This window comes from Leptinotarsa decemlineata, unplaced genomic scaffold (genome assembly GCF_025532065.1).
Source record: "Leptinotarsa decemlineata unplaced genomic scaffold, Ldec_3_MD MMD2_P_RNA_scaffold_1, whole genome shotgun sequence".
In the NCBI taxonomy this organism is placed as follows: domain Eukaryota; kingdom Metazoa; phylum Arthropoda; class Insecta; order Coleoptera; family Chrysomelidae; genus Leptinotarsa; species Leptinotarsa decemlineata.
Window position 1 is genome coordinate 1,887,430 of NW_027412523.1, and position 22,922 is coordinate 1,910,351.

The 22,922-nt window shown below is 34.1% G+C and overlaps 2 protein-coding genes and 1 non-coding gene across 5 annotated transcripts in view; 1 reads left to right on the forward strand and 2 right to left on the reverse strand.

Annotated features, from left to right (window-relative positions):
* LOC111506020 (calcium release-activated calcium channel protein 1) overlaps positions 1–22,922 on the reverse strand; it is a 60,304-nt gene that overhangs the window by 21,904 nt on the left and 15,478 nt on the right. Inside the window, exon 2 of one of the 3 annotated variants that reach the window (XM_074174698.1) lies at positions 418–551. The exons of 1 other annotated variant lie outside the window; for it this stretch is intronic. In XM_074174698.1, coding sequence (XP_074030799.1) covers positions 418–549 — 132 coding nt within the window. In that variant the 5' untranslated portion in view covers positions 550–551. Of the gene's footprint in view, positions 1–417; positions 568–22,922 lie in introns of those variants that run through there. One more of the 3 variants, XM_023160948.2, reaches the window with a different exon arrangement.
* LOC111506019 (uncharacterized) lies at positions 5,164–12,389 on the forward strand. The gene is made up of 2 exons (XM_074174403.1): positions 5,164–5,315; positions 10,882–12,389. Exon 2 carries the CDS (start codon positions 10,898–10,900, stop codon positions 12,248–12,250), a length of 1,353 nt encoding a protein of 450 aa, XP_074030504.1. The 5' UTR covers positions 5,164–5,315; positions 10,882–10,897; the 3' UTR covers positions 12,251–12,389.
* LOC111506023 (U6 spliceosomal RNA) lies at positions 16,513–16,623 on the reverse strand. Its single transcript, XR_002722215.2, has one exon. It is a non-coding gene; the product is annotated as a U6 spliceosomal RNA (small nuclear RNA).

The following is a 22,922-nucleotide window of genomic DNA, read 5'->3' on the forward strand; positions in this document are numbered from 1 at the left end:
GACCACTCACCATACAAACTAATCGGCTTCGTCAAGAAGCTGGGTTTGTTTGTCCGAGTGAGAATATGTGTGAGCCACAATAAACCCTTGCGGGTTGCGATGGAGGGACGAATAGACCTACTCACATTGGACCTAACCTAACGTGAACCTGACGTAATCATTTAAAAAATGCATATTCCACCTTGAAGTAATGACGTTGATTCAAATAAGGGTATTCAAACTGAATGATATACTGAACCTTCAAAATAAAATACTCATTTTGAGAATCTTGAAATTACATTAGAGAAAAAATCCATGAACAGTCGAAAGTGAGTCATTCAATTTTTCTGAAGCCTCGCCGAAAACACGAATCGAATGCCGATGTATTCCTACACAGATAGCGTAACATTCAAAAGTTTTTCAATAATATTTCCTCACCCACGAGTTATTTAAAGGCATTCCTCTGTTTGGCATTGTCCCGAATAAATCAGCGGATGTGTTGTGCCTCCACATTTTCCTGTGCTGATTCTTTGGAATTATGGGGAAGCTCACTTGGGTGGATTGGTCCATTGCTGCAAAAAAATCCATCGTCACTTCTTCTGTTAGTGTACTTATGTTGGTAATTTGAATGTGTACTTATATGTAAATAATTTGGCGCTGATGAGAATTTTTTTAATAAACTTTTACTAACAAAAATTAATTATTCAGAATTAACATCAGCATGAGAAATAAGTTACTCATGAACAAAGAATTATTCTAATTGTCATTAACGAGCAGAGTCAATTTTATGAAATAAACGTCTTTTTTAATCATTGATACAATCTACTCTGAAAAAAAAACGATTATCCAGTTTCTTCATTAATTCGACAATGATTATTAAAAACGAGAAGTTACTGATAAATAGACCATTTTTTGTGAAAAATACCTTGAATTTACGCATTAATTCAATTCTTCACATGTATCCATTTCTCCATTACAATTTTTATATTTTTCACATTATGAAAGCTGGAAATACCCAAAAGAGATCGATAGAAACCTACTTTCGATCATGGAACCTTAAAAAATTTAGCTTCATTTGTTCGCAATTCGTGATATGGTTATACTTCTGTTTCTAGTCAGATACCGCAGTAAAAATTGATTAGGAAAGTATCTTGAAAACAAAAGCAATGTTTTCCTGTACGACAAAACTCAAGTTTGGCTGTCAATTTAGTTATTGTCATACCATTTATCACAAAAAAATATAACTTTGTACGTGAAAAATATGAATCAGTGAATTTTTCCGAAACTTTTATGATTCACTATTTAATTATGGACAAAAAACACCAGTAATTAGTAGTAACGTCGAGTACTTTAATACAACCTTGATTTCACATTCACAAGATACGAGAAAAATATAACATTAGATAATTATTATGTTTTATGTCAAATAACTTATTCTGTTTTTATGTTGGTGAATTTGAGGAAACTTTGAACAGTCGCAAATTTGAAATCTAACGAGTTATCAATTGGTCATTATCTGTACCCACTTTCTAGTTTTATACAGTGTGTCTAAAACCATTGGAACGGTCAAAAAGTTTAAAGCAGACTCGTAAAAAGGAAAAAACTTTTAAAACAACATAATACGTTGAAACTTTGAGTTGACGCAAAAAATATACTTTTTGCGGTCTAAAATTTCTCTAAAGGATTGAATAGCTGATTTGAAAATATTTGCGAAATCAGAAGAATATGTTCTTGCCAAGCTGTATGTGATGTTGTAAATTATTGGGTCGTTTTAGATTAGATTAGATCAGAGGTCTCCAAACTACGGCCCGCGGGCCAAATCCAACCCGCCAGTGTCATCAATCCGGCCCGCGACAGCCAATGATTTACTGTCATCAATCTGGCCCGCGACAGCCAATGATTACCTAATTGTTGTTACTATTGCTGTGATAAGTTGAAGAAGAAAACACAGAATGATAATTACTCGGTTTTATTTACTTGCAAGGTAAAACTTAACGACAGAAATGATGACAAAGAAAACTTAACTTAAGTATCTAAGTTTAATCATATTAATAACTAACAAATAATTGAAATGAATCACAGTAAAACAAAAACACTAATGAGATTTATGTAATTGTGATTTTCCACCGACAATACTTTGTAGTTGTGGATCAATTTTACTTGTACCAATTATCAAAAGAGATTTAAGATGCTCATCGGTTAATTGAGATCTGTAAATATTCTTTGTGTACTTCATCTTGGAAAACGTTTTCTCACACAAGTAACTAGTACCAAAAACAGAAAACAACTCACGAGCAAATTTATGCAAATTATCAAATTGTTCCAGTGGAAGACTCTCATAAAATTCCAACAAAGATGAATTTTGATATATGTTCTTAAGCATATTACTGCACCGTAAATCAATAATTTCCATTTGGACTTCCGGAGCCCGGGTTTCAGAGTCAGAATCAAAAGGATTTTGAAAAAGCTTAATTTCATTCGCAATGACATCAAAATCTGAAAAACGAGTATCAACATTTATCTTCAAAGCACTCAAAATTTCGATTTTTCGATATTTCACATGTTTCAAAGTGTGTGAAACATTTTTCACGTAATTGCGATTGAAATAGTATTATTTTCTACCTAAAGGATTTGATATTGGTGTATAAATCAGGGAGAAGCTGATTTTCTCCTTGCAATCTCAAATTCAGTTCGTTCATATGATTTGTCAAATCGACATAGAAGGCTAACTTCCACATCCATTCACTATTTTCTAAATCGACAAAAGGGCGCTGCTTCTCATTTAAAAAAATTTCGATCTCTGCTCGAAGAAAAAATTTTTACATTTTGTACATGAAATTACAAGGACTATCTCTAAATATATAAGGAATTAGACATACGTTATATGACCGCCGCCAAAGATAGAGATCTCATAGAGATAGAAAAAATGAATCCTGAAAGTATTCTTCCAGGGTATAGCAGGCCCTCCCAACTTGGACTAAATGGACAAGTCAGACAGCTCCCAAGGTACAAAAAAAAGGCCCTCCCAACTATGAGCGTTTTTGCAGATTTTCTGAACTTGACTTCGCATTTGATGACACGCAAGGTTAGGGGAAGGTGATTGAAAATTTCCTTGCCCTCAAAAATTAGAGAGTTGCAAGTTAAGGTTGAGGAGGGAATTGGAAGCGAGATCAAGTGAGAGGAGCGAGTGTTATAGGTTGACTCAGAAGTAATTATAGCTTGGTATTTCTTGTGCATGAGGCAAGCCATTTCCAAAATGTAGATACAAACCAATGTCAGAACTCCACGTTGCATAAACAAGGGACGACAGGATTCACGGTAATCAGAACTACATAGGTATCTAATTGCCCTTTTTTGGAGAGAAAGAATACTCTTTGAAATAAATACTGAGCACAAGCGCCCCAGAAGCAGATTCCATAACGAAGATGAGATTCTATTAGTGCGTAGTATACGTTCTTCGCTATACCCAAATTCAACTCATTAGCAACGACACGAACCGCAAAGCAACCTGAAGCTAATCAATTGCATAGTTTTGTAATATGGTTACCAAACTTCAATTTATTATCAACCAGAAGTCCCAGAAATGTATTATCCGTAGAAATGGAGATTTGTTCCTTATCCAAATAAACATCATCATTGTGGCGATTGAGATACCAGCCAGTTCTGTTTGGACCACGCTGGTATTTCTTCCCATTCCCCACTTAATTCTTAGGCTTGGTGATTTGGAATACACTCCACACCCTGAGCCTTCTTTGGTTTTTGTGCCAAACCGTCGTATATAGTATGCTGTTTATTTATTGTTTTAGCAATTTTTTTTCCTAGTCTCCATTTAAAAAAAGTGTATAAAAATAAAACTTCGCTTTGATGGCAATGACTGCAAATCTAGATGTATTTTTTAATGCTGAACAACTTTTCTGAATAACATTTCCCAAAATTTTTCAATATAAGAGTATACTCCTGTCTCAAAATCAAATATTTGAAGGCTCCTTGTATATTACGTTTGTTTTACTGTATTTTGAAGGCTCCTCGTATATTACGTTTGTTTTACTGTATTTTGTTGATACATGTTTAGTTTAAGGGGATGCACAAACTTTCATTAAGAATCACTTTTTATCGAAAAACCCTTAATAAATAAGTTTCCCTTACTTTGGGTATGGCACTGTTCAATAAAAAGATTATAAACCCTCAGTTAATTTAACTACCCTACAAAAGTAAATAAAAATTTCATTCCAACGTATATACAAATGGAATAATTTGAAAATCCCACAGATTCATTCACACCTGATGCCTACAATTTCTGAATCTCGCGAGTCGTTAGTAATTTGCATAATCGAATGCGGATTCACATTAGCACTTTGATATCCTTCATTTACATACGTTAAATAATTTTATTAACTATGTTTCAGCTATTCAGCTCCTAAAAAAGTTCGTTATTTCCTTTGTTGATACATGCGGATGTTCCAAAAGAGATAAATAATAGATAGAATAATAATAATAATATTCCCAATTACTTATTGATGTATTTAATTACATTATCTGCAAAGTGAAATAAATGAATTTTCTGAATATCACTGTAAAGTTTCACTCAATTTCTCACCTTAAGATGTATTTTTATTATTTGTTTATTGAAAATTCCGACTTCAATTCAGAAATTTCGACTTCAATCTCCAACTTTCGACTATACTTTCGATAAATTTGACTTGAATCGCGAAATTTCGAAATAAAAGTCAAGATTTCCAAGCAACAAATATGTTATGGAATTGATTCTTAATGAATACTACGATTCGTATATAATTCTTAAAAGATGAACCCGAATAAACTATAGATGACCCCAATCATTGAGATTATATAAGAACATTCTCTTAACAAAAAAAAGTAGAAGGTATGTTTTTTATTTCTATTCATTAAAGTTTAACAACTCATTAGCCTCAGGATAAAATAGATGGTAACATCCAAAAAATTGGCGAGTAATACATTTTTGTCTTACTTTCGCAGATGCTCGACCCACAAATACGTTTATTACGGAACCATATAATTGTATAGAAAGCTGAGTGGAGCACCTGGTTTTGTATTCGGGGAATTGCTTTTTGACATTTAATTTGATTGACAGCTGATAATCCATCAACTGGCTTCTTTCAACGTCATCAATCACATTCTTAGATCATCCATATATTTAACTGAACGACTATCCACATCGATCAACCAGCACATCCATATATCAGATTCGTTAAAGAAAATAAACAGGTATTTCGAGTCGAGACAAAAGTAAGACACAAATCGTGATGAATCTTTGCAACCACTTGAAGACGGCAAGTTATCCACCTTGTATAGTTCAAGTAAGCAATATAGTACACCCTACCTTTCAACAGCTCCCCTTCAATAATATAGTTAGGGAGCTAACTGATTTCGTTATTCAATAATCATATATAAGAACATTCATTGAATGTTCTTCGTTATTAATATGTATCATTTCCAAAAATATTCTTTTAGTTGTGTTGGTTTCTCTATCTAAAATATTTGGATTTTCAAAATTCATTTTATGATCCTCCGAATTAACATGTTCTGTTAATGCACAAGAATTAACATTTCGTCTACAGTCGCTCTTATGGGAAGTGATGCGACTACTTAGAGGTCTAGATGTTTGTCCTATATAGAACAATCCATACAAGAAATTTTGTATACTAAATTGGATTTTTGTTTATTTGAAATTGGAGCTTTTAGTTTACTGTATAATTTAGATATAGAAGTGACATTTGTTTTAGATATTTTGAGGTTATTATTTCGGAATTCATTAATTAATTTTGGTGTCAATTCTTGAATATATGGGAGTGATTTATATATGAATGAAGGTATAACGTTGTTATGTTCAACTTCTTCATTATCATTTTGAAAGTTTGTTCTTTCACAAAATAAAATTATGTTTACTAAAGATTTAGGATAAGAATTTTGGATCAGAATTTTACTGAAATTAGACAAACTTTGGTTTCGTAAATCGGAATGGGTAATTTTGATGATTCTGTTTTTTAATGATTTTATTAAATTGATTTTCATTTCATTTGGATGATAGGAATGGTAATTAATAAATCTATTACTTGATGTTGGTTTTCTGTACCATTCAGTGATGATAATATTTTGTTCCGATCTCAATAACTTCATATCGAGGAAAGGAATAGAGTTGTTTATTTCCTCTTCAATAGTGAATTGGATATTGAGATCATATGAATTAAATACGTTCAAAATTTCTTCTTTTCCATCTGCAGGTATGGTCAGAATCAAATCATCTACAAAACGTTTGATGAATGGAATACGGAAAGATAATTTTTGAATACATTCATCAATAAGATTATCTAAAACAAAACTCGATAAAACTGGTGAAATGGTGGAACCCATAGGTGTGCCAAGTATTTGTTTATAAAATTTGTCTTCAAATATAAAATATGTTGAATCAAAAATAAAATCTAAAATATTCATGAATGTAATTTTGTCTAATTCACAATGTTCTTCAATGTTAGACCAATTTATGTTCAAAGTTTGTTTCACTACTTTTAACGGTAGGTTTGTGAAAAGTGAAACAACATCTAGGCTTATCAAAACATAATTTTGAGGAAGCTGAAAATTATTTATAAATTCACAAAATGAAAAAGAATCTTTAATATAATAAGGATTGTCTGTTTTATAGGAAGTTGTTAAAATATTCGTTAGAAATTTACAAAGTTTTGAGTTAGGTGCATCAATGGAAGATACAATTGGTCGCATGGATAAGGTAGGTTTATGAACTTTAGGTAACGAATATTGTGAATTAGACAAAATTACATTCATGAGGAGTGCCAGAAGATGACAGTACTACCAATTGTCGAAAACGCTCGCAGATAATTAATAGAAGATATAAAGCTTCAAATCCTTTTTGTATATATATATATATATATATATATATATATATATATATATATATATATATATATATATATATATATATATATATATATAAGGCTCTACTCAAACTACCTAGATGATGATAGCACGACCAGCTGTCGAAAGCGCTCGCATATGATTAAATATAAGTTATGAAGCTTATATATATATATATATATATATATATATATATATATATATATATATATATATATATATATATATATCTCCGTGTTCTGTGTATTTTATCCCCATAAGTATTATTTTCACAACGTTTCGGCAAAGTCTCATTTGCCATCTTCTGGTGGTGTAGGGTCCGGAAGTATTCAATTTATTCCTTATGATTTTAGTTGTAGGAATCTCATTGCTTCTGTAACAGTCTTATATTGTTATTTTCAATGATTTTATTAGATGAACATGTAAAGGTTTTGGTAATCCCGAATCACATCGCTTCTTGCGTTTGTTTTTGACTATTTTACGTACAGTTGAGAAAGGAATCTTGGTCAAATAATATTACAATATAATTGTAATAGTTTGTTTCCCTCGAAACCAAACTTGAGATGTAGATTCTTATATGCATTGAAACATTTTCTCTGTGTTTAAATATTCAAATGCATCTGAATCTTATTCACTGGTATCCCTTTTTCGCATTGTTCACCATCCCTATTGGAATCACTACACTGGAAAAAGTCTGCGTTGTTATCACACTCGTTATTACTATTAGTACTTGTTCAAGGACGCCACATTTTAAACAGATACAAAAATTCACTATTTTCATATCTAACTATTGTAATTTGCACTGCACTTGATTAATAATTGTTCATAACAAGATATTGCATATTACTTATAACAAACAAATGATTTATTGTTATTTTCACCTCATCATTTGTGAATGCTCTTTTTGGGTTTGTCCCGTTTTGTAATATTCAGCTGTAATATTCACTCATCAGATTACCTCAGGATGTATAAACCTCTGAAGAAGCTAGCGACTCGGGCCAGGACTGTCAGGAAGAAATTCCAAAGGACAGCCTTCAAAACCGAAAAATAGTGACATTTGAAGTTATGTATTTGTAAATCGATATTAGAACGGATTTTCTGATTGCTTTTTCTTCAAGAAATGTCAATATGAGATTACATAAGCATTTATAGCATTCAAAGAAGTGAGTATATTTACTCAAATGAAAGTTCATTGGAAAACTATTATTTTTTTATTCAAACAATTACTTCATCGCAAGTTGTTTGAGTTTTTTTTCTTACGCATTGTTTGTATAACAAAAACGTGAATTTACTGATGAATTCGAGTTATTTTTTATTCCGCGTACAACCACAAAGAATCTATTGTTTGACTAGATTCAATAGAAAAAAATTAAATTTAACCAAATTAACAACTGAGTGTTTATGAATACTTCTATATGAAATAAATGAATTCCAAGAATGAGCAATAAATTATTTACCTTTGGAATATTCCGTGACAATTATTTACAGACTTTTGTGAAAAACAAAAGTGACTTTGACTAGTGTCGGTTTCAAGCTCTAGCTCTCCATTATTTTTCATTATGTAATACATCATTCCAAAAATTTTCTCAGCTTATATAAAAATCAACTCTGAAATACATAAATTCATCTGATTAGCAAAAGACAAAACCATTTCATTTTTAATAATAAGAAAGTAAGCAGAAACTACATCAAGTTTCTCCAAATACGATATGGTTCCCTACTCTACAGATATAGAGATCGTTTCCAGGTTGATCTGGAACCAACAAAAAGAAAGAGTTGAAAGAAAGAAGAAGGTAGAACTGATGCTAGAGGTAGCACTGATGCTACAGAAAGACATTGGGGCTTAAATCAGACATGATATATTTCCTGTATACCATAATGGTTGAACCCTCATGCACATGTAGTAATAATAAGTGAAGCAAGAGCCAATTATGACTCGAAAACTCATCGAGCAACATGGAATCGGGCAAAATAGACCATTTCGCATGTAGAGGAACCAACATCAAACATGTTCTTGGAGCACATGACAACGAAATACATGTTTGGCACGAACTTGTTGTTGTAGTCTCAAACCGCGAAGAGTGGAGAATGGATAGTCCTGCTCAGCAGGAACGGCTGGTATACTGACGGGTCGAAAAACGAACATGAAACGGGAGCTGGAATTTACTGTCCGGGAAGAAATATTCATTTCAGCCACTCTGCACTTGAGGCACTGATGAACTCGAAAGTGACATCGAGACTGGACTGGAAATGTCGTGAGGAACTGAGGAAACTAGCGAACAGGAGTAGATTGATTATTTACTAGATGTTAGTTCACTCAGGTATCGCAGGTAACGAAAGATTTGACGAGTGTGCCAGACACAGATCATCAACTTCATATATAGGCCCTGAGCCAGTTGTGGAGGGTACCAAAGTCTTTGGTGCGGAACCTGAAGTGCTTTAACAAAGGAGGGATCGGCTCTGAACAATTTCAGGGCTACTCATTAAACACTGTTTGTTGAGAGGATACCTGAATAAAATAGAGCTACGGAGACCTCAATCTCAATTATATCCAAAAGAATATAACGTACATCAAGCAAGAAAACTGTACAGTGCTAGTACAGTGCCCAAAATTGGATTGGGTTTACTGAAAGAGGTGTATAATGTATAGCTATTATATTTAAAGATTTTATTACTATCTCATTAAACACAGACTTCGTCTCTCACTGACCCACTGATCATAGTAAAACTTTAAAATAGGGAGGTGAAAGTTTTCATAGAACTGTCGCCAATTTTGAAGATAGATACAAAGAAAATTGGTATTCAGACAATTCGTTACAAATAAAAAATTCTCTTTTTCCAAGCCACACACCTTGTTATAAGGGATTTGAAAGTTTGTATGGAACTTTTTTTAATTTTCGAGCTAGGTAGTTGAAAAAACAACGTATTCCGTCACATTTCGCTAGTCAACCGTCAACTCCTTGTGTAGGGAATAAAAATTTGTATGTCACAAGTTCAAGATCTAATGAATTGGTATAAATCTTGCGATCGTTGAACACTGCTAGAAACACTTTACAAAAACACATGAATCATGTCAAGTATCGCCACAATGAGTACATATTTCTTGCACTATAAAACAGTAGTTTACGAAGCTTCCTAGGTTAGGACGTGTAGACACACCTTAATTATATAAACCCTACATTAGAGTTGAAAAATGTGTCTTGACCGTTTCTTCATTGCAGGAACTATTGGCATAGAATCAACGAATAGTGTATACATTTTGGAACATAAACTCATATGAGTGCATATTTTAAGGCAGGGTTTGGAAAATTGAGGTTTGTCTACACGCCCTACCGTGAGGTCTCATAGTGAGCCACATTATGAGATCTGATGACTTTATTATAGGTAGTTCAATTAATATATACACAATTTTTTTGTGAATTTAAGACGACTTATAAAGAGGGATGAAGCTTGCGATGGAGTCCGTCCCACTATAGATGTTTAGTTTTATTCGAAATTAGAATGTTATTTGATGGAATCGGAATTCCATCATATAAACTACGTTCTAATGTTTTTCATTGTTTCCTTACATTATAGAGAAATTAACGTTTTACCTAGTAGGGTTTCTTTCTACTCAAGTACTTTTAATTATCCTCTATGTTGAAGTGTTCGAAAAACGCTTTTTACAATTGACTTGACAAATGAAGCCTTTTGGTTTTTATTTGGATCTATTTGCTAACTCTCATTTAAATCAGGAATGAAATTTTTACATAATGGGATGTAATGTATGCATAATGATTTAAATAATAACTTTATTCAATTCAGCAATTCCGCAACGTAAATTTTTTATCGCCCACTTCCTGCTATATCTCCAAAAAAATGTTGATTGCAATCACAAGTGAAGTTTTAGTAAGGCTTTTGAATATTTATACTTCGTTTTTCGACTTTATTATTTTTTCTGCCATTGTTCTGCTGTGATGCCCTCGATTTCACAATGTTTTATTTTTGTTACAGAAGGTGCGATTCTAGAATGGCGACTTTGTCGAGATACTTCAATGAAAATGTAGAACTATTGGCAAATATGTATCCCAGATGCTATGAAGAATGTCATGACGTTAGAATCGTCAGTGTCAATGAAGTATTTCTCGAACAAGTTCACAAAAGAACCTCTAGGAGTTTTAATATTCCGCACTGGGTGTTAGTTATCGACCACAACAATCTTGAGGAAACCAACTTTTTGGGATTCAGTCGGAATGAAGTTCTAATATCCGAAACATATGCTGACACCATGCAAAAAATCATCGATGATATGCAGAAAGGGTTAAGAAACTTCAAAATTAGTCATTGCTCCAAAGAGGAGGAATGTTTCAATGGATTTCCGAGCAGGGACGTCGAAAGGGCACAATTATATCGACAAAAAGTTAAAAGAACCTGGTATATCATGAGTTATAAAATATTCAAAAGAATAAGTTTGAGTGTTATTAAAAATATCAATAGAAGGAGGTTCAGCAAAGAAACCAAGAAGACCAAGTCACCAGTTGTGCCAGTCTCGTCTTCAAATGAATATATCATAAACAGGCAGAAAGGTAGTTTAATCACCAAAGGAGATCACAAAATAACTGAAAAGTTGTCCTTGGAAAAAAGCAAATACTTTAACCACCACAGATTTCTGAATAACAACATAGAGTTTTCAGTTGATAGAGGATACCGTGCATCCAGAACAGAACAGGGGCATAACAACATCGTGGAGTGTAGAATGAAGGCTGAGAATTCAATTTGCAAATCTGAGATTGAAGAGGAAATATTTCTAGACGTTCCTCTTCATCTGGAATTTGAAAAAAATGTTCAACCCAAATTTGGGCCAGTAGATTACGAATATGAATATTTCAGAATCCTGGACCATGAAAGCGAGCATATCAGTGAATTCAGATCGAAATTCAGGCTCCATCACCTATGGATTCCTCCAAGATCTCCTCATAATTTGATAGAAGAATGTCTGTATCATGATCCTTGGGCATTACTGACTGCCACAATATTTCTAAACAGAACCTCTTGCACGGTTGCCAGACCCTTTGTGTTTTGGTTCTTAACGGAAAATCCAGGCCCTCTCAAGGTTCTGGACCAGTTCCCGAAAGACTTGGAGAAGTATTTCTGTGACTTGGGCTTACATAGTACTCGTGCTGTGCAAGTCTACCGCATGTCCTATGATTTTTTATTCAAGAACTGGAAGAATGCCAGTGAGTTGTATGGGATTGGAAATTATGGTGAGAACGCGTTTAGAATGTTCTGTTTGGGAGATTTCAGTGTTGAACCGAAGGATAGATTTTTGAAAATATACAAGGCTTGGTACTTGAAGCTATATTTGAAAAGTGAACCTAGTTGAAGTTTGCTTCATGAGGGGGCGATGCCCAGATTTCAACAGGATTTTTATTTTTAGTGATGTTCAAGATGAGTCTGCAATCCTGCTATATTTTTTTATAGTTATTTCCGATGTGATAAATATATTTTTATACCATGGCAAATCATTTTCAATAATTCCCGTTGTTTTCATTTCAGTTTTATACAGTAATGTAAAATATGTATGAGTAGACCTGTTAGACAACGTATTCATTCCTGCTGTAGTCTAACGATATCACAACACAACAAAGTTTTTGTTTCGGGGTTGGAATTAGATGATTTTAATGTATTTCCACGTGTTAAAACCGAAAGTGACCATAAAAATTATATATTAGCTCTTGTTTTCAAGATATAGTATCATTATATTATATATATGTACATTGAGTTTTCAACAAATGAAATATTTCATCACCAACAGTTGGTACACATGTTTGTTTACATAACACCCCTCTCATCAGCTGTTCTTAAGTAGTAAACATAACCTATGTGAGTTTGTCAATTGTACGCACGTGGTTGCTATTGAAATTATCGTGTGAAGTTGATTTTTAAATTAATTTAAGTGCTGATCTGAATTGCCTCGAAAGTGTGTGAATTCTGTCGATAGCTTTTGCTATATATGTGGTGAAATAACATTTAAGGCTCAGAAACGTAAAATGACACCTATCGTTAAGACAGCCTATGAACATTATTTTGGTGTGAAAGTTGGGGACCAAGATAAATCATGGGCTCCTCATATATGTTGTAATTCTTGTTCCGTCATATTGCGAGAGTGGCTGAAAAATAAAAACCGGGCAATGGCTTTTGCAGTACCTATGGTTTGGCGTGAGCCTACCAATCACACAGACGACTGTCATTTCTGCTTAACTCCTCCCATTAGCAAGGTTTATCTATGAAGAAAAGAGGAACGGTTAAATACCCTAATCTCCCATCTGCTCTTCGGCCTGTACCACACTCAGACAATTTGCCAGTCCCTTCTCCACCCCAAAACTATGAAATTTTAGAGGAAGGTGATGAAGACTGTTTAGAAGGAGCAACCCATCCTTCTACATCCTATGACCCTGATTTTGAGGTAAGCGATAGGTCTAGTGATCCGCACAGAATTAGTCAAGCAGAGTTGAGTGACCTTATAAGAGATCTTCGCTTGTCTAAGGAAAAGGCTGAGCTGTTAGGGTCAAGACTACAACAGTGGAATCTTCTAAAACATGATGTGAAAATATCTCAGTACAGACAGCGTCAAAAAGATTTGCTTCCTTTTTTTGAGAAAAAAGAAAACCTCGTAGTTTGTTCTGATGTTAATGATTTGATGGACTGCTTGAATTTGGATCACACTCCATCTGAATGGAGACTGTTTATAGACTCTTCAAAACTAAGCTTAAAAGCTGTACTTCTGCATAATGGAAATCAGCTACCCTCTATTCCTATAGGTCATGCAGTTCACATGAAGGAAACGTATATAAATATGAAAACACTTCTCCAATCAATCAAATATGAACAACACAAGTGGCACATCTGTAGTGATCTGAAAGTCATTGCTATACTCCTAGGAATGCAATTAGGGTTCACCAAGTACTGTTGTTTTTTGTGTCTGTGGGACAGTCGGGATAGAAAATCTCACTATAAAAAAATGAAGTGGCCCACACGAGACCTAAACCCTAATGAGAAAAATGTAGTTTACGAGCCTCTTGTAGATCCTAAGGATGTTCTCCTTCCCCCATTACATATTAAGTTGGGACTAATGAAAAACTTTGTGAAGGCCATGGACCAGGAAGGACAAGCTTTTAAGTACTTGAGAGCAAAGTTTCCCAGGTTGAGTGATGCTAAAGTCAATGAAGGCATCTTTATTGGGCCTCAAATCCGTGAAATCGTAAATGATCCTGCTTTTGACATGATTTTAACAGGAAATGAAAAAAGAGCCTGGGAAGCCTTTAAGGGGGTTGTACATGGGTTTTTAGGTAACAAAAGAGATGATAACTTCACAGCATTAGTTAAAGAGCTTCTTTAAGCTTACCACCAACTTGGATGCAACATGTCCTTAAAAATTCATTTTCTTCACTCTCATCTTAATTTCTTCCCACAAAACTGTGGAGCTGTGAGTGACGAACATGGAGAAAGATTCCATCAAAACATTGCCTTAATGGAACAGAGATATCAGGGCCGTTGGAATGAAGCAATGCTTGCAGACTACTGCTGGTCTGTGTGTAGGGATGCTCCAGAAGTGTTTTATAAAAGACAAGCTAAACGACAGCGATCTTACAATGAATCGGATGGACTTAATTGAAATTTGGTGGTACAAACTTCTTTTATTTGTCAAAACACTAAGAATAATGTTTTTTTTTATTAATTTTGTACTTGAAATATTCTAAAAGAAACATAACAATATTGTTTTATGTACTTTCACTTTTCACGTATAGTTTAACTACTCTTTAAGATTAAGTACTGTGTATCTCAAAAACCAGAGCTAATAAACATTTTTCATTGTTATTTTCGTTTTTATCACCCCAAAATTAGTAGAAATTGACTAATTTAGTGTAGGAAACATTCAAAAAATATCTTTTTGTTGTGTTGTGATTCGGTAACATATTTTTGAAGTTTTTAAAAATGCTTCGGACTGAGTCAATCCTGGTAGATTTCTCCAGAAATCTTGTGGAAGAAGTGTTCTCGTTGACTCTCTAGGAAGAACATCAAAATCCTTCATTTACATTATTTTATATATAATGTATCAGTATACCAATCTCAATATATTCCAAGCAATGGGGCGGGACAGGGAGACCTTTAGTAAGACAGGCCTTCACCACCCCGCCGGAAGGGGGAGACAGTGGAGTACGCCCATCATGTTGTTAATGAGTTCTCGCAAGTTGAGATCCAGACTCTCAATCGACTCTAGCGTTATCTGCCTGAGTTATACGCCATTTATCATAATGTTGATGTTAAGGTCCCTCAAAGATCGGATTCGCTATCGGTCGGAGATTTGACTGAGACTACCAGAAAAAGCGCATGCTAAAAAACGAGGTTAGTACTTGCGGTGTTGAAATTGTGGTTATCGGATTAAGCGTGCACTTTGGAGATGCGTTTGTGTCGCCCTCCTCCCCAGAAATATAACATATGTACAATTGTATGAATTTTAATCGTTAATATTTCGGAGAAATTCCACGAATGCTCTCCACTCTTCTAAGGGTCATGTCGTGCCTCCCAGCAGGGCCTCGATGACTCATCTTGTTCAAGGGGGGTGTTATCGGTATGGGTGGTGAGCCGTCGGTACCATGTATGCGCTGTCTCTCCCGGTGTTGTTGGCCATCTGTTCGGGTGTTCTTATGGGTGCACACATAACATAGGTATGGGTAGTACATACATACATATGGTATGGGTGGTGAGCCGTCGGTAGCATGTATGCGCGGTCTTTCCCGGTATTGTTGGCCATCTGCTCGGGTGTTCTTATGGGTGCACACATAACATATGTATGGGTATACATACATACATATGGTATGGGTGGTGAGCCGTCGGTAGCATATATGCGCGGTCTTTCCCGGTGTTGTTGGCCATCTGCTTGGGTGTTCGTATGGGTGCACACATAACATAGGTATGGGTAGTGAGCCGTCGGTAGCATGTATGCGTGGTCTTTCCCGGTGTTGTTGGCCATCTGTTCGGATGCCTGAAACTTCATTGCAGCAGATTGTCTGTTCGGATGGAGTGAATCTCTGGGGTCGGTTGACCTGACTTCTTATTTCGAAGTCATCTATCCTCTCTTTGTATACAGACCATTCAACGCTATTTGCGGGATAAGGGCCTGCATAGTTAACGCACTATGTAGGTCCATCCTTGGGCTAGGAACACTCGTATGTTGGATGTTCTTGGGCGCATTTTAGATATCTGAATTTACTGTTACAGTTTGATGTTGCGTGACCACAAAGCTGACATCTGTGACATTGAGAGATTTGTTTGGAGTTATTGCGAAGTTCCTTTCAAAGTTCCAGGCACACTACGACAGAACGGGAGACAGCACGGCATTGGCCTAGCCGTTGCCTGCCTCCATTAGTAACTATAGAAAGTTAACACCAAATCATGTTTCCGTACTGTCACAGTGTGCCTGGAAATTGAAGTGGTTTAGGGTTACTTCTTTGTTGCAGTGTCCCTTCTGTCCTCATTTTGTAGTTATTTTTAATTTATATCTTGTGTTTCTCCTCTAGGTCATCCGCTATATCATCCACAATCGGTTGCGCGTCTAAACCCCTCAAGACAAATACGTGGGTTTAAAAATGTGTACGCTTCACAATTTTGCGTGTTATCCTTGCGCAGGAGCCAAGCTAATCTTCTCTGTATCGTTCCAATTTTAGTACATGTACCACCGAAGTAAGTAGGTACTTCACCAGGAAGAATAATTCCACAATAATTTCATATCGAGTGAAGCTCTGCAGTAAAAATACAGGTCAGTATTTGAAAATTTGTCGTTGGCTTAGGGAATCCAATACATATTTTGATAGCCAAAAAAGTTTCAATGTCAATTTTCGAAAAGTTTTGACATCTGTGTAACATAACTAAAATCGAATTTTTGCTTTGCTTTTGTATGTTATATTCCTGTTGCCCAGGAATCAGGATATGGAGGAGGTGATTGGTTTTCAGTACTCACACCGTTAATAAAAATTGAAATGAATGATTTTTAATGCAAATCATCTCAGTTATCATCAACATAAATACCTACTAGTTGTTGAAAATTTCTCGAAAAAATTATCAGAAAAATATTTTCAGTTAAATAAGTTGAATGTTCCGGTCCTTCGAGCCGGATGAGAGTAAAGTAAGACAAAGTACGAGGAGGGCCACTGAATTTTCTCTGGTAAATATGACCCTATGAGAAATATTTTTTCAAGAATATACTTAATACACTGTTTTATTGGATAAGTTACTGACCTTCATAAACAGAATTGAAAGCAGAAGAGTTTGATTACGGGAATACGGACATTTCTTGGAATTGACATTTTTATTTGATTATCATGAAGAAAATGGTATCCACCGATGTTTACAAAAGTTCCTATCTATTTTTATTTTAATTCGATATTTCCGGCAACAGTTAGAAAATATTACCACAACAACCAACATTCAGTAGATCCATACTCAATACCGAATACATGATTTTCACTTTTTTTTTTCAGAAATAATTTTCCGGATAGGTAGATTCTGACCGGTTAGCAAATTTACATTTTTATCTATAATTATTCATCAATGATATACATTCAAATATAATGACGCTTGTACTCAATGCCATTTATTTGACGTCCTACAATATAATTTGAGTAATTTATAATATTCCTCATTGGAATTGTGATGACTCAGTGCGAATTTCCTGTACGTGAAAAAATGAGCTGGCAGAAATTTTTTAATTAGATTTTTTTCATTTGAAATACCCAAAATATGCGATAACTAATCTTTCAACTATAACTAACTAATAATATGTTTCTATATCAGTAAGGAGAAAAAAAATCAGACGAGCAACCATGGGAGAAAGAGTAGTTCCACATCACACAAGACAGGAATATGCCACTTTGACAAGAACGAAAAATATACATATTACGAATGTTTTATCAAGAACGATTCCTGCAACGATATCCAGAGTATAGAAGTAAACACTTCTATACGATGGTTGAGTATTCAATAATCAACATCTACATGGATTAGTCGAACGTGTTTTTCATTCCGGAACATGCATCCAGGTGTTTTGTTTTTGCGTTATATCATAATCACAAATTCAGAATTCCATTTTTAAAATATTCATGAAATTCACATCACGTTTTATATAATGAATATGATGTTCGTGAAATGTAAATGTGTTTCTTTGGGAAGTTACTGACCTCTCCTATTTCAACAGGAACACAACTAATAAGCGAGGTTTATTTCAAATAGCGAGAATTTGGTTATTATGCGCTCTGGTCATTAGAATATTACTCAGTGTAAGTCATCACAGTTTTTAAAATACATAAATACACAGTCGTTTAATATAGATAGAGGGACTAGAATCTTTAAACTGTTATAAAACTACATTATCAAGAAGTAATCAAGACATTTTCATCCCGATATCCCCACGGGATCGGGTCTAAGCGGACAAATTATTATGTTCTGTAGTTAACGCATAAAAATCACAGACAAAAGCTTTTATATATAAAGAAATTATTTCGTTACTGTAACTAAACCTATATTCACTAGTGACGAAGACCGTAAAAAGACAGTATTGCTTCGAATAAACCATATAATAATAATAATAATAATATTTATTTTCCGTTTGACATCTAAAATGTATAGAAATAGTCATTAATAAAATACAATAAAATAAAGTGGTTACAAAACGAAACAAAATACCAAAAATCTGGGTATCACAATAAAAGTGCATGAAAATACAATAAACAAGCACAAGTTAATATCAAAAATTTTCTTTGAAATACTCTAGTGACTAAAACATTTCTCCAATAGGAAGTCATTTAAACTTTTTTGAAGCAAAATAATGTCTTTGTTGCTTTTATAATTACAGGAAGATGGTTATATATCCTAGGTCCAATACAATTAGGAGAATTTGAAGTAATATTGAGTCTCGCTTATGGAACGTGAATATCAGTTTCTTGCCTTGTGTTCAATATATCAATGTTGTAATTTTTATAAAATTTGTCAATATTCATAAATATATAGACGCATACTTCTAGAATATGTAAGCTTGCTAGAGGTAAAATTAATTTTATAAGAAGGGAAAATATTTCTACATGAATGATCATAGGAAACTCCTACCACTAGTCTCAAAATTTTCTTTTGGCTAATAAAAACAGCCCGTGCATGGGTAGTATTACCCCATAGACACAATCCATACCTCAGTCGTGAATTTACTTGAGCGTGATAGAAAGTTATCAACTGATTTTGTTCCAGTACCTCTTTCAAATTCCTAAAAAAAATGTAATGCCACCTAACTTGACACTAACTGTTCACAATGAGATTTCTAGCTAAGAAATTCATCAACATATACACCTAAAAATTTCACGGTTTCTGCAGTACTGCCCTTCGGTTCATTATCAGATGTAAAAGTGAATTTTCGCTGAAACGTTTTTTGCCTAGTATGAAACCTTACGATTTGGGTTTTCGAATGGTTGAAATGTAGGGCATTACCACTATAGTAGGCAAATAACTTTTCCATATATACATTGCATTTTTCTTCAAGGCGGTCATCATCAAAATCTGATAGAATTTCATTCCCTAAAACATTCTCTATATCTTAAACGTAGAGAATGAAGAGGATAGGACCTAAAATTGATCCCTGCGGCACTCCCATATCGAGTTTGATTTTATCTGAATTTATTGTTATTATCCCATCATTACATTTATGTTTTATGCTCACATATTGAGTTCTATTCTGTAAAAAACTTGAAATCCATTGAAGTGCAACACCCCCGACTCCATATGTCTCTAATTTCATTACGTATATCGAATATATCCGAAACCAAGTCACCAGTAAAAAGGTGTAATGGTTTCAAAGGAAACACCATTGATCTTTCAATATTTTAGTTGTCTAAATATTTCAAAATTATAAATTAATCAATATATTGATGGATGTAGCCGTTACTATGGCATGGAAAATGAGAAATGAAAATTTCTATGTGTTTAACCACTTTTATTTGAAACTGCAGTAACTTTACTTACAAATGAAAGTGGTTAGTAACAGAAATTTTATTTCTCATTTTTCATATGTTATCCTTATTTTTTTCTGCTCATAGCATTCGATTCTGATGATAACTTCAGACAATTCTACTCTGAATCTATGATTGACATCCAAAATCATAGAGGAATCCGTAAACCACCATATCCTTAAATATTTGGAAGGTTTTAATATCTTGAGCGATCATCAATATGGCTTTCTGAAACAAAGATCAACAGGCGACCTTATATCGTATGTCACCCACATTTGTTTTTGTTCGCAATTATGGCAATAAACAATGGAAAGCAGCAGTGATAATGGTTATAAAAATGTGCCTCACGAAATTTCCAATGCAGCAGCTGCTGCTAAAGCCCAATTATTGCCTGAAAAGTCCAGGTACGAAAACGTTCATGATTTGTACTCTAAATGAATGGATATAAAGAGATGCAAAACTATCACAAAGGATGTAATTTTGGCTTATTTGGCGCAAAAACTGAAACTGTCAAATCCTTTACTTCATGGACCATGTAGTCTATGTTGAGAAGTACTATTTTAGTGAAGAAAAATGTAAATAGTCACTTTCCCAAACGTTATCTATTTCTTAAAAGAGAGAATGTTGGATAAAGAGTACAGAAATGAGAAGTCTTAAACAGCGAACAGATAAACACATTCAATAGGGTACGTTGCAATTGGCTTCGCGACTAAAAGCCGCAAAAAAAAGGATGGAAAATCCAAAAGTACATGCTATGATTTTTTTATAATCAATGCATTAGAAAATTCTCAACCTAAAGATATTCCACTCTTCGGCGTTTGAAAGCATATGAATGAAAAATTATAAAATTAATTTAACATGAAATTCTCATCTTTGTCGCTTATGATCATTCGTTTTTATTTAGTCTGGCAATGCAATATTACTTGGCGTTAAGCTGCTATCGCGGGGAATCCCGGTCAGAGACTTCGGGACTTCCCCGTAATAGAAAGCCAATCAAAGAATCGCATGCAGACGCAGTCTCGCTTCATGTTCCCTTATTATTTTTATAGATTTATATTATTCAGGTATAGTTCGTTCTTGATCAATTTTTTAGTTCTTATTGTAGATCAGTTTTTCAATTAAGTTGTCGGGAATATGGCGTTATATGCTATCTGCTTTATGATCTTTATTTCTTCTTGAAAATCCTCCTCTGATAACGGAATCATAGTCAATTCACTCACGAACAAAAATGCTAAGACCATTCAAAAATTATCGGATAAAAACAATCAATGTGAAACGGAAACTTCACTTTTTTTATCTGACTTCACTTGGCCGCGGTGGTAGTGCGCCCGACTCACGATCGGAAGGCCGTGGGTTCGATTCCCGCCTCGACCAGGTATTTTTCTCGAGAGAATTTATCTGGTTGAAGCTGGGATGGATCTGCAACCGTGTTAGGAATCACACGTTGAAAAGTAAGACGTCGTTAGTCCTTAGCACGCACAAGTTTCTCAACTTCTGAGAGTTGTCGTTCGTATGGGGGCGACAGCTGATTAACGGAAAAAACAGATTTTAAATAGATTTAAATGTACCAACATTTCAAACAGTATGAATCTCTTCAATATTAGCAATCACTCGAGCTGTCATATAAATAGCAATACAAATAAGAGTCAGAATGTTTCTGTTAGTACCTATTTTCTGTTCGAATTTCAGTATTTAATACAAATAAGAATTGAAATGTCCAAAATTTTGTTCTACAAAGAAATGTGTCTCATTGAGTTGTTATTCTACACGGTTGACGGAACAAGTTTGAAAACAGTTTTGTCAAATAGTAATTTTCGGTTTTACACCAAATGTTCCAATTCTACTTATAAATAACATTGTCCCATACATTCCAAAAATTCACAAAGGTGGTCTTGATGGTTGAAGATATATTCAAATAAGAAAGGAATCGAATGACGTTATAATTTTGATGTCCATAAAGAACGATAAACGAAAATGGGACTGTTTGACCAAAGTGAAACATCCTATCTTCAAGCGGAAACAATTTAATTATATTAACGTGTCATACCTGTCACAAAAAATAAAAATCGGAGATGAACACTTATGAAATGAAACTCTAGGTGTCTGTAGATTGTGTTATGTAACTATCACAATTAGTAAGTGACTTGTAAGTTGTATAATATATAATAGCACCGACGAAAATAACTCTTCTTTGTATGTGGTATAATAATTATAGATGAAAAAATACATCCACTTCTTAGAACTCATTCACGTTGTAAATAACTACAAATTAACCGCATATTTGAGTACTTATACATAGTGATGGATCCCGGAAAAACCTCTGATTTATGAAGATTGACATGATGCTCTAGGCCATGAAATTCAAACAAATACATAACTCTTATACCTTTCATCTGGTGGAGCAATTAGTTTTTATTATCGAACAATGATCATTTTCAGTATAAACTAGCAAATTCTTCATTAATCACGGAACATTTTATTGAAGGGGGACAGATTCCTTTTTCTGTTCCTTTATGGAAATCTCACTTCAAATTGTAAAATAACAGTTCAGTGTGTAACGAAATTATATGACAGTTTTTGCGTACACCTGGTGATAAGAAGAAATAGCCGTGTTTGGAATGAAATGAGAATATGGCAACGTTTATCATCCAAATAGTTATCACAGGATTCTCTGGTCTACTGCGGCGAAGGGAAGCAGACCATAAAAAAAGGACAAGAAGAAGAAATGAATCCTTAAAATACCGATACTATATAAAACTATTAGGTTATGCACCAGGACTATATATAGGGGGAAATAATGACCACACAAGTAGGTGAATCTAACATATGCTCTAATTATTTTAGCGGAATACTGATGAGGAAAGTGTTCATTCAACATATATAAATATATTCAAATGTATTCGAGTCACACTTCATTGTGGTTTCTGTTTTTTTTCTTAGAACCACACCATCCATTTCATTACTGAATATGATTGGCTCATCTATGGGAGTTATTGAGATTAT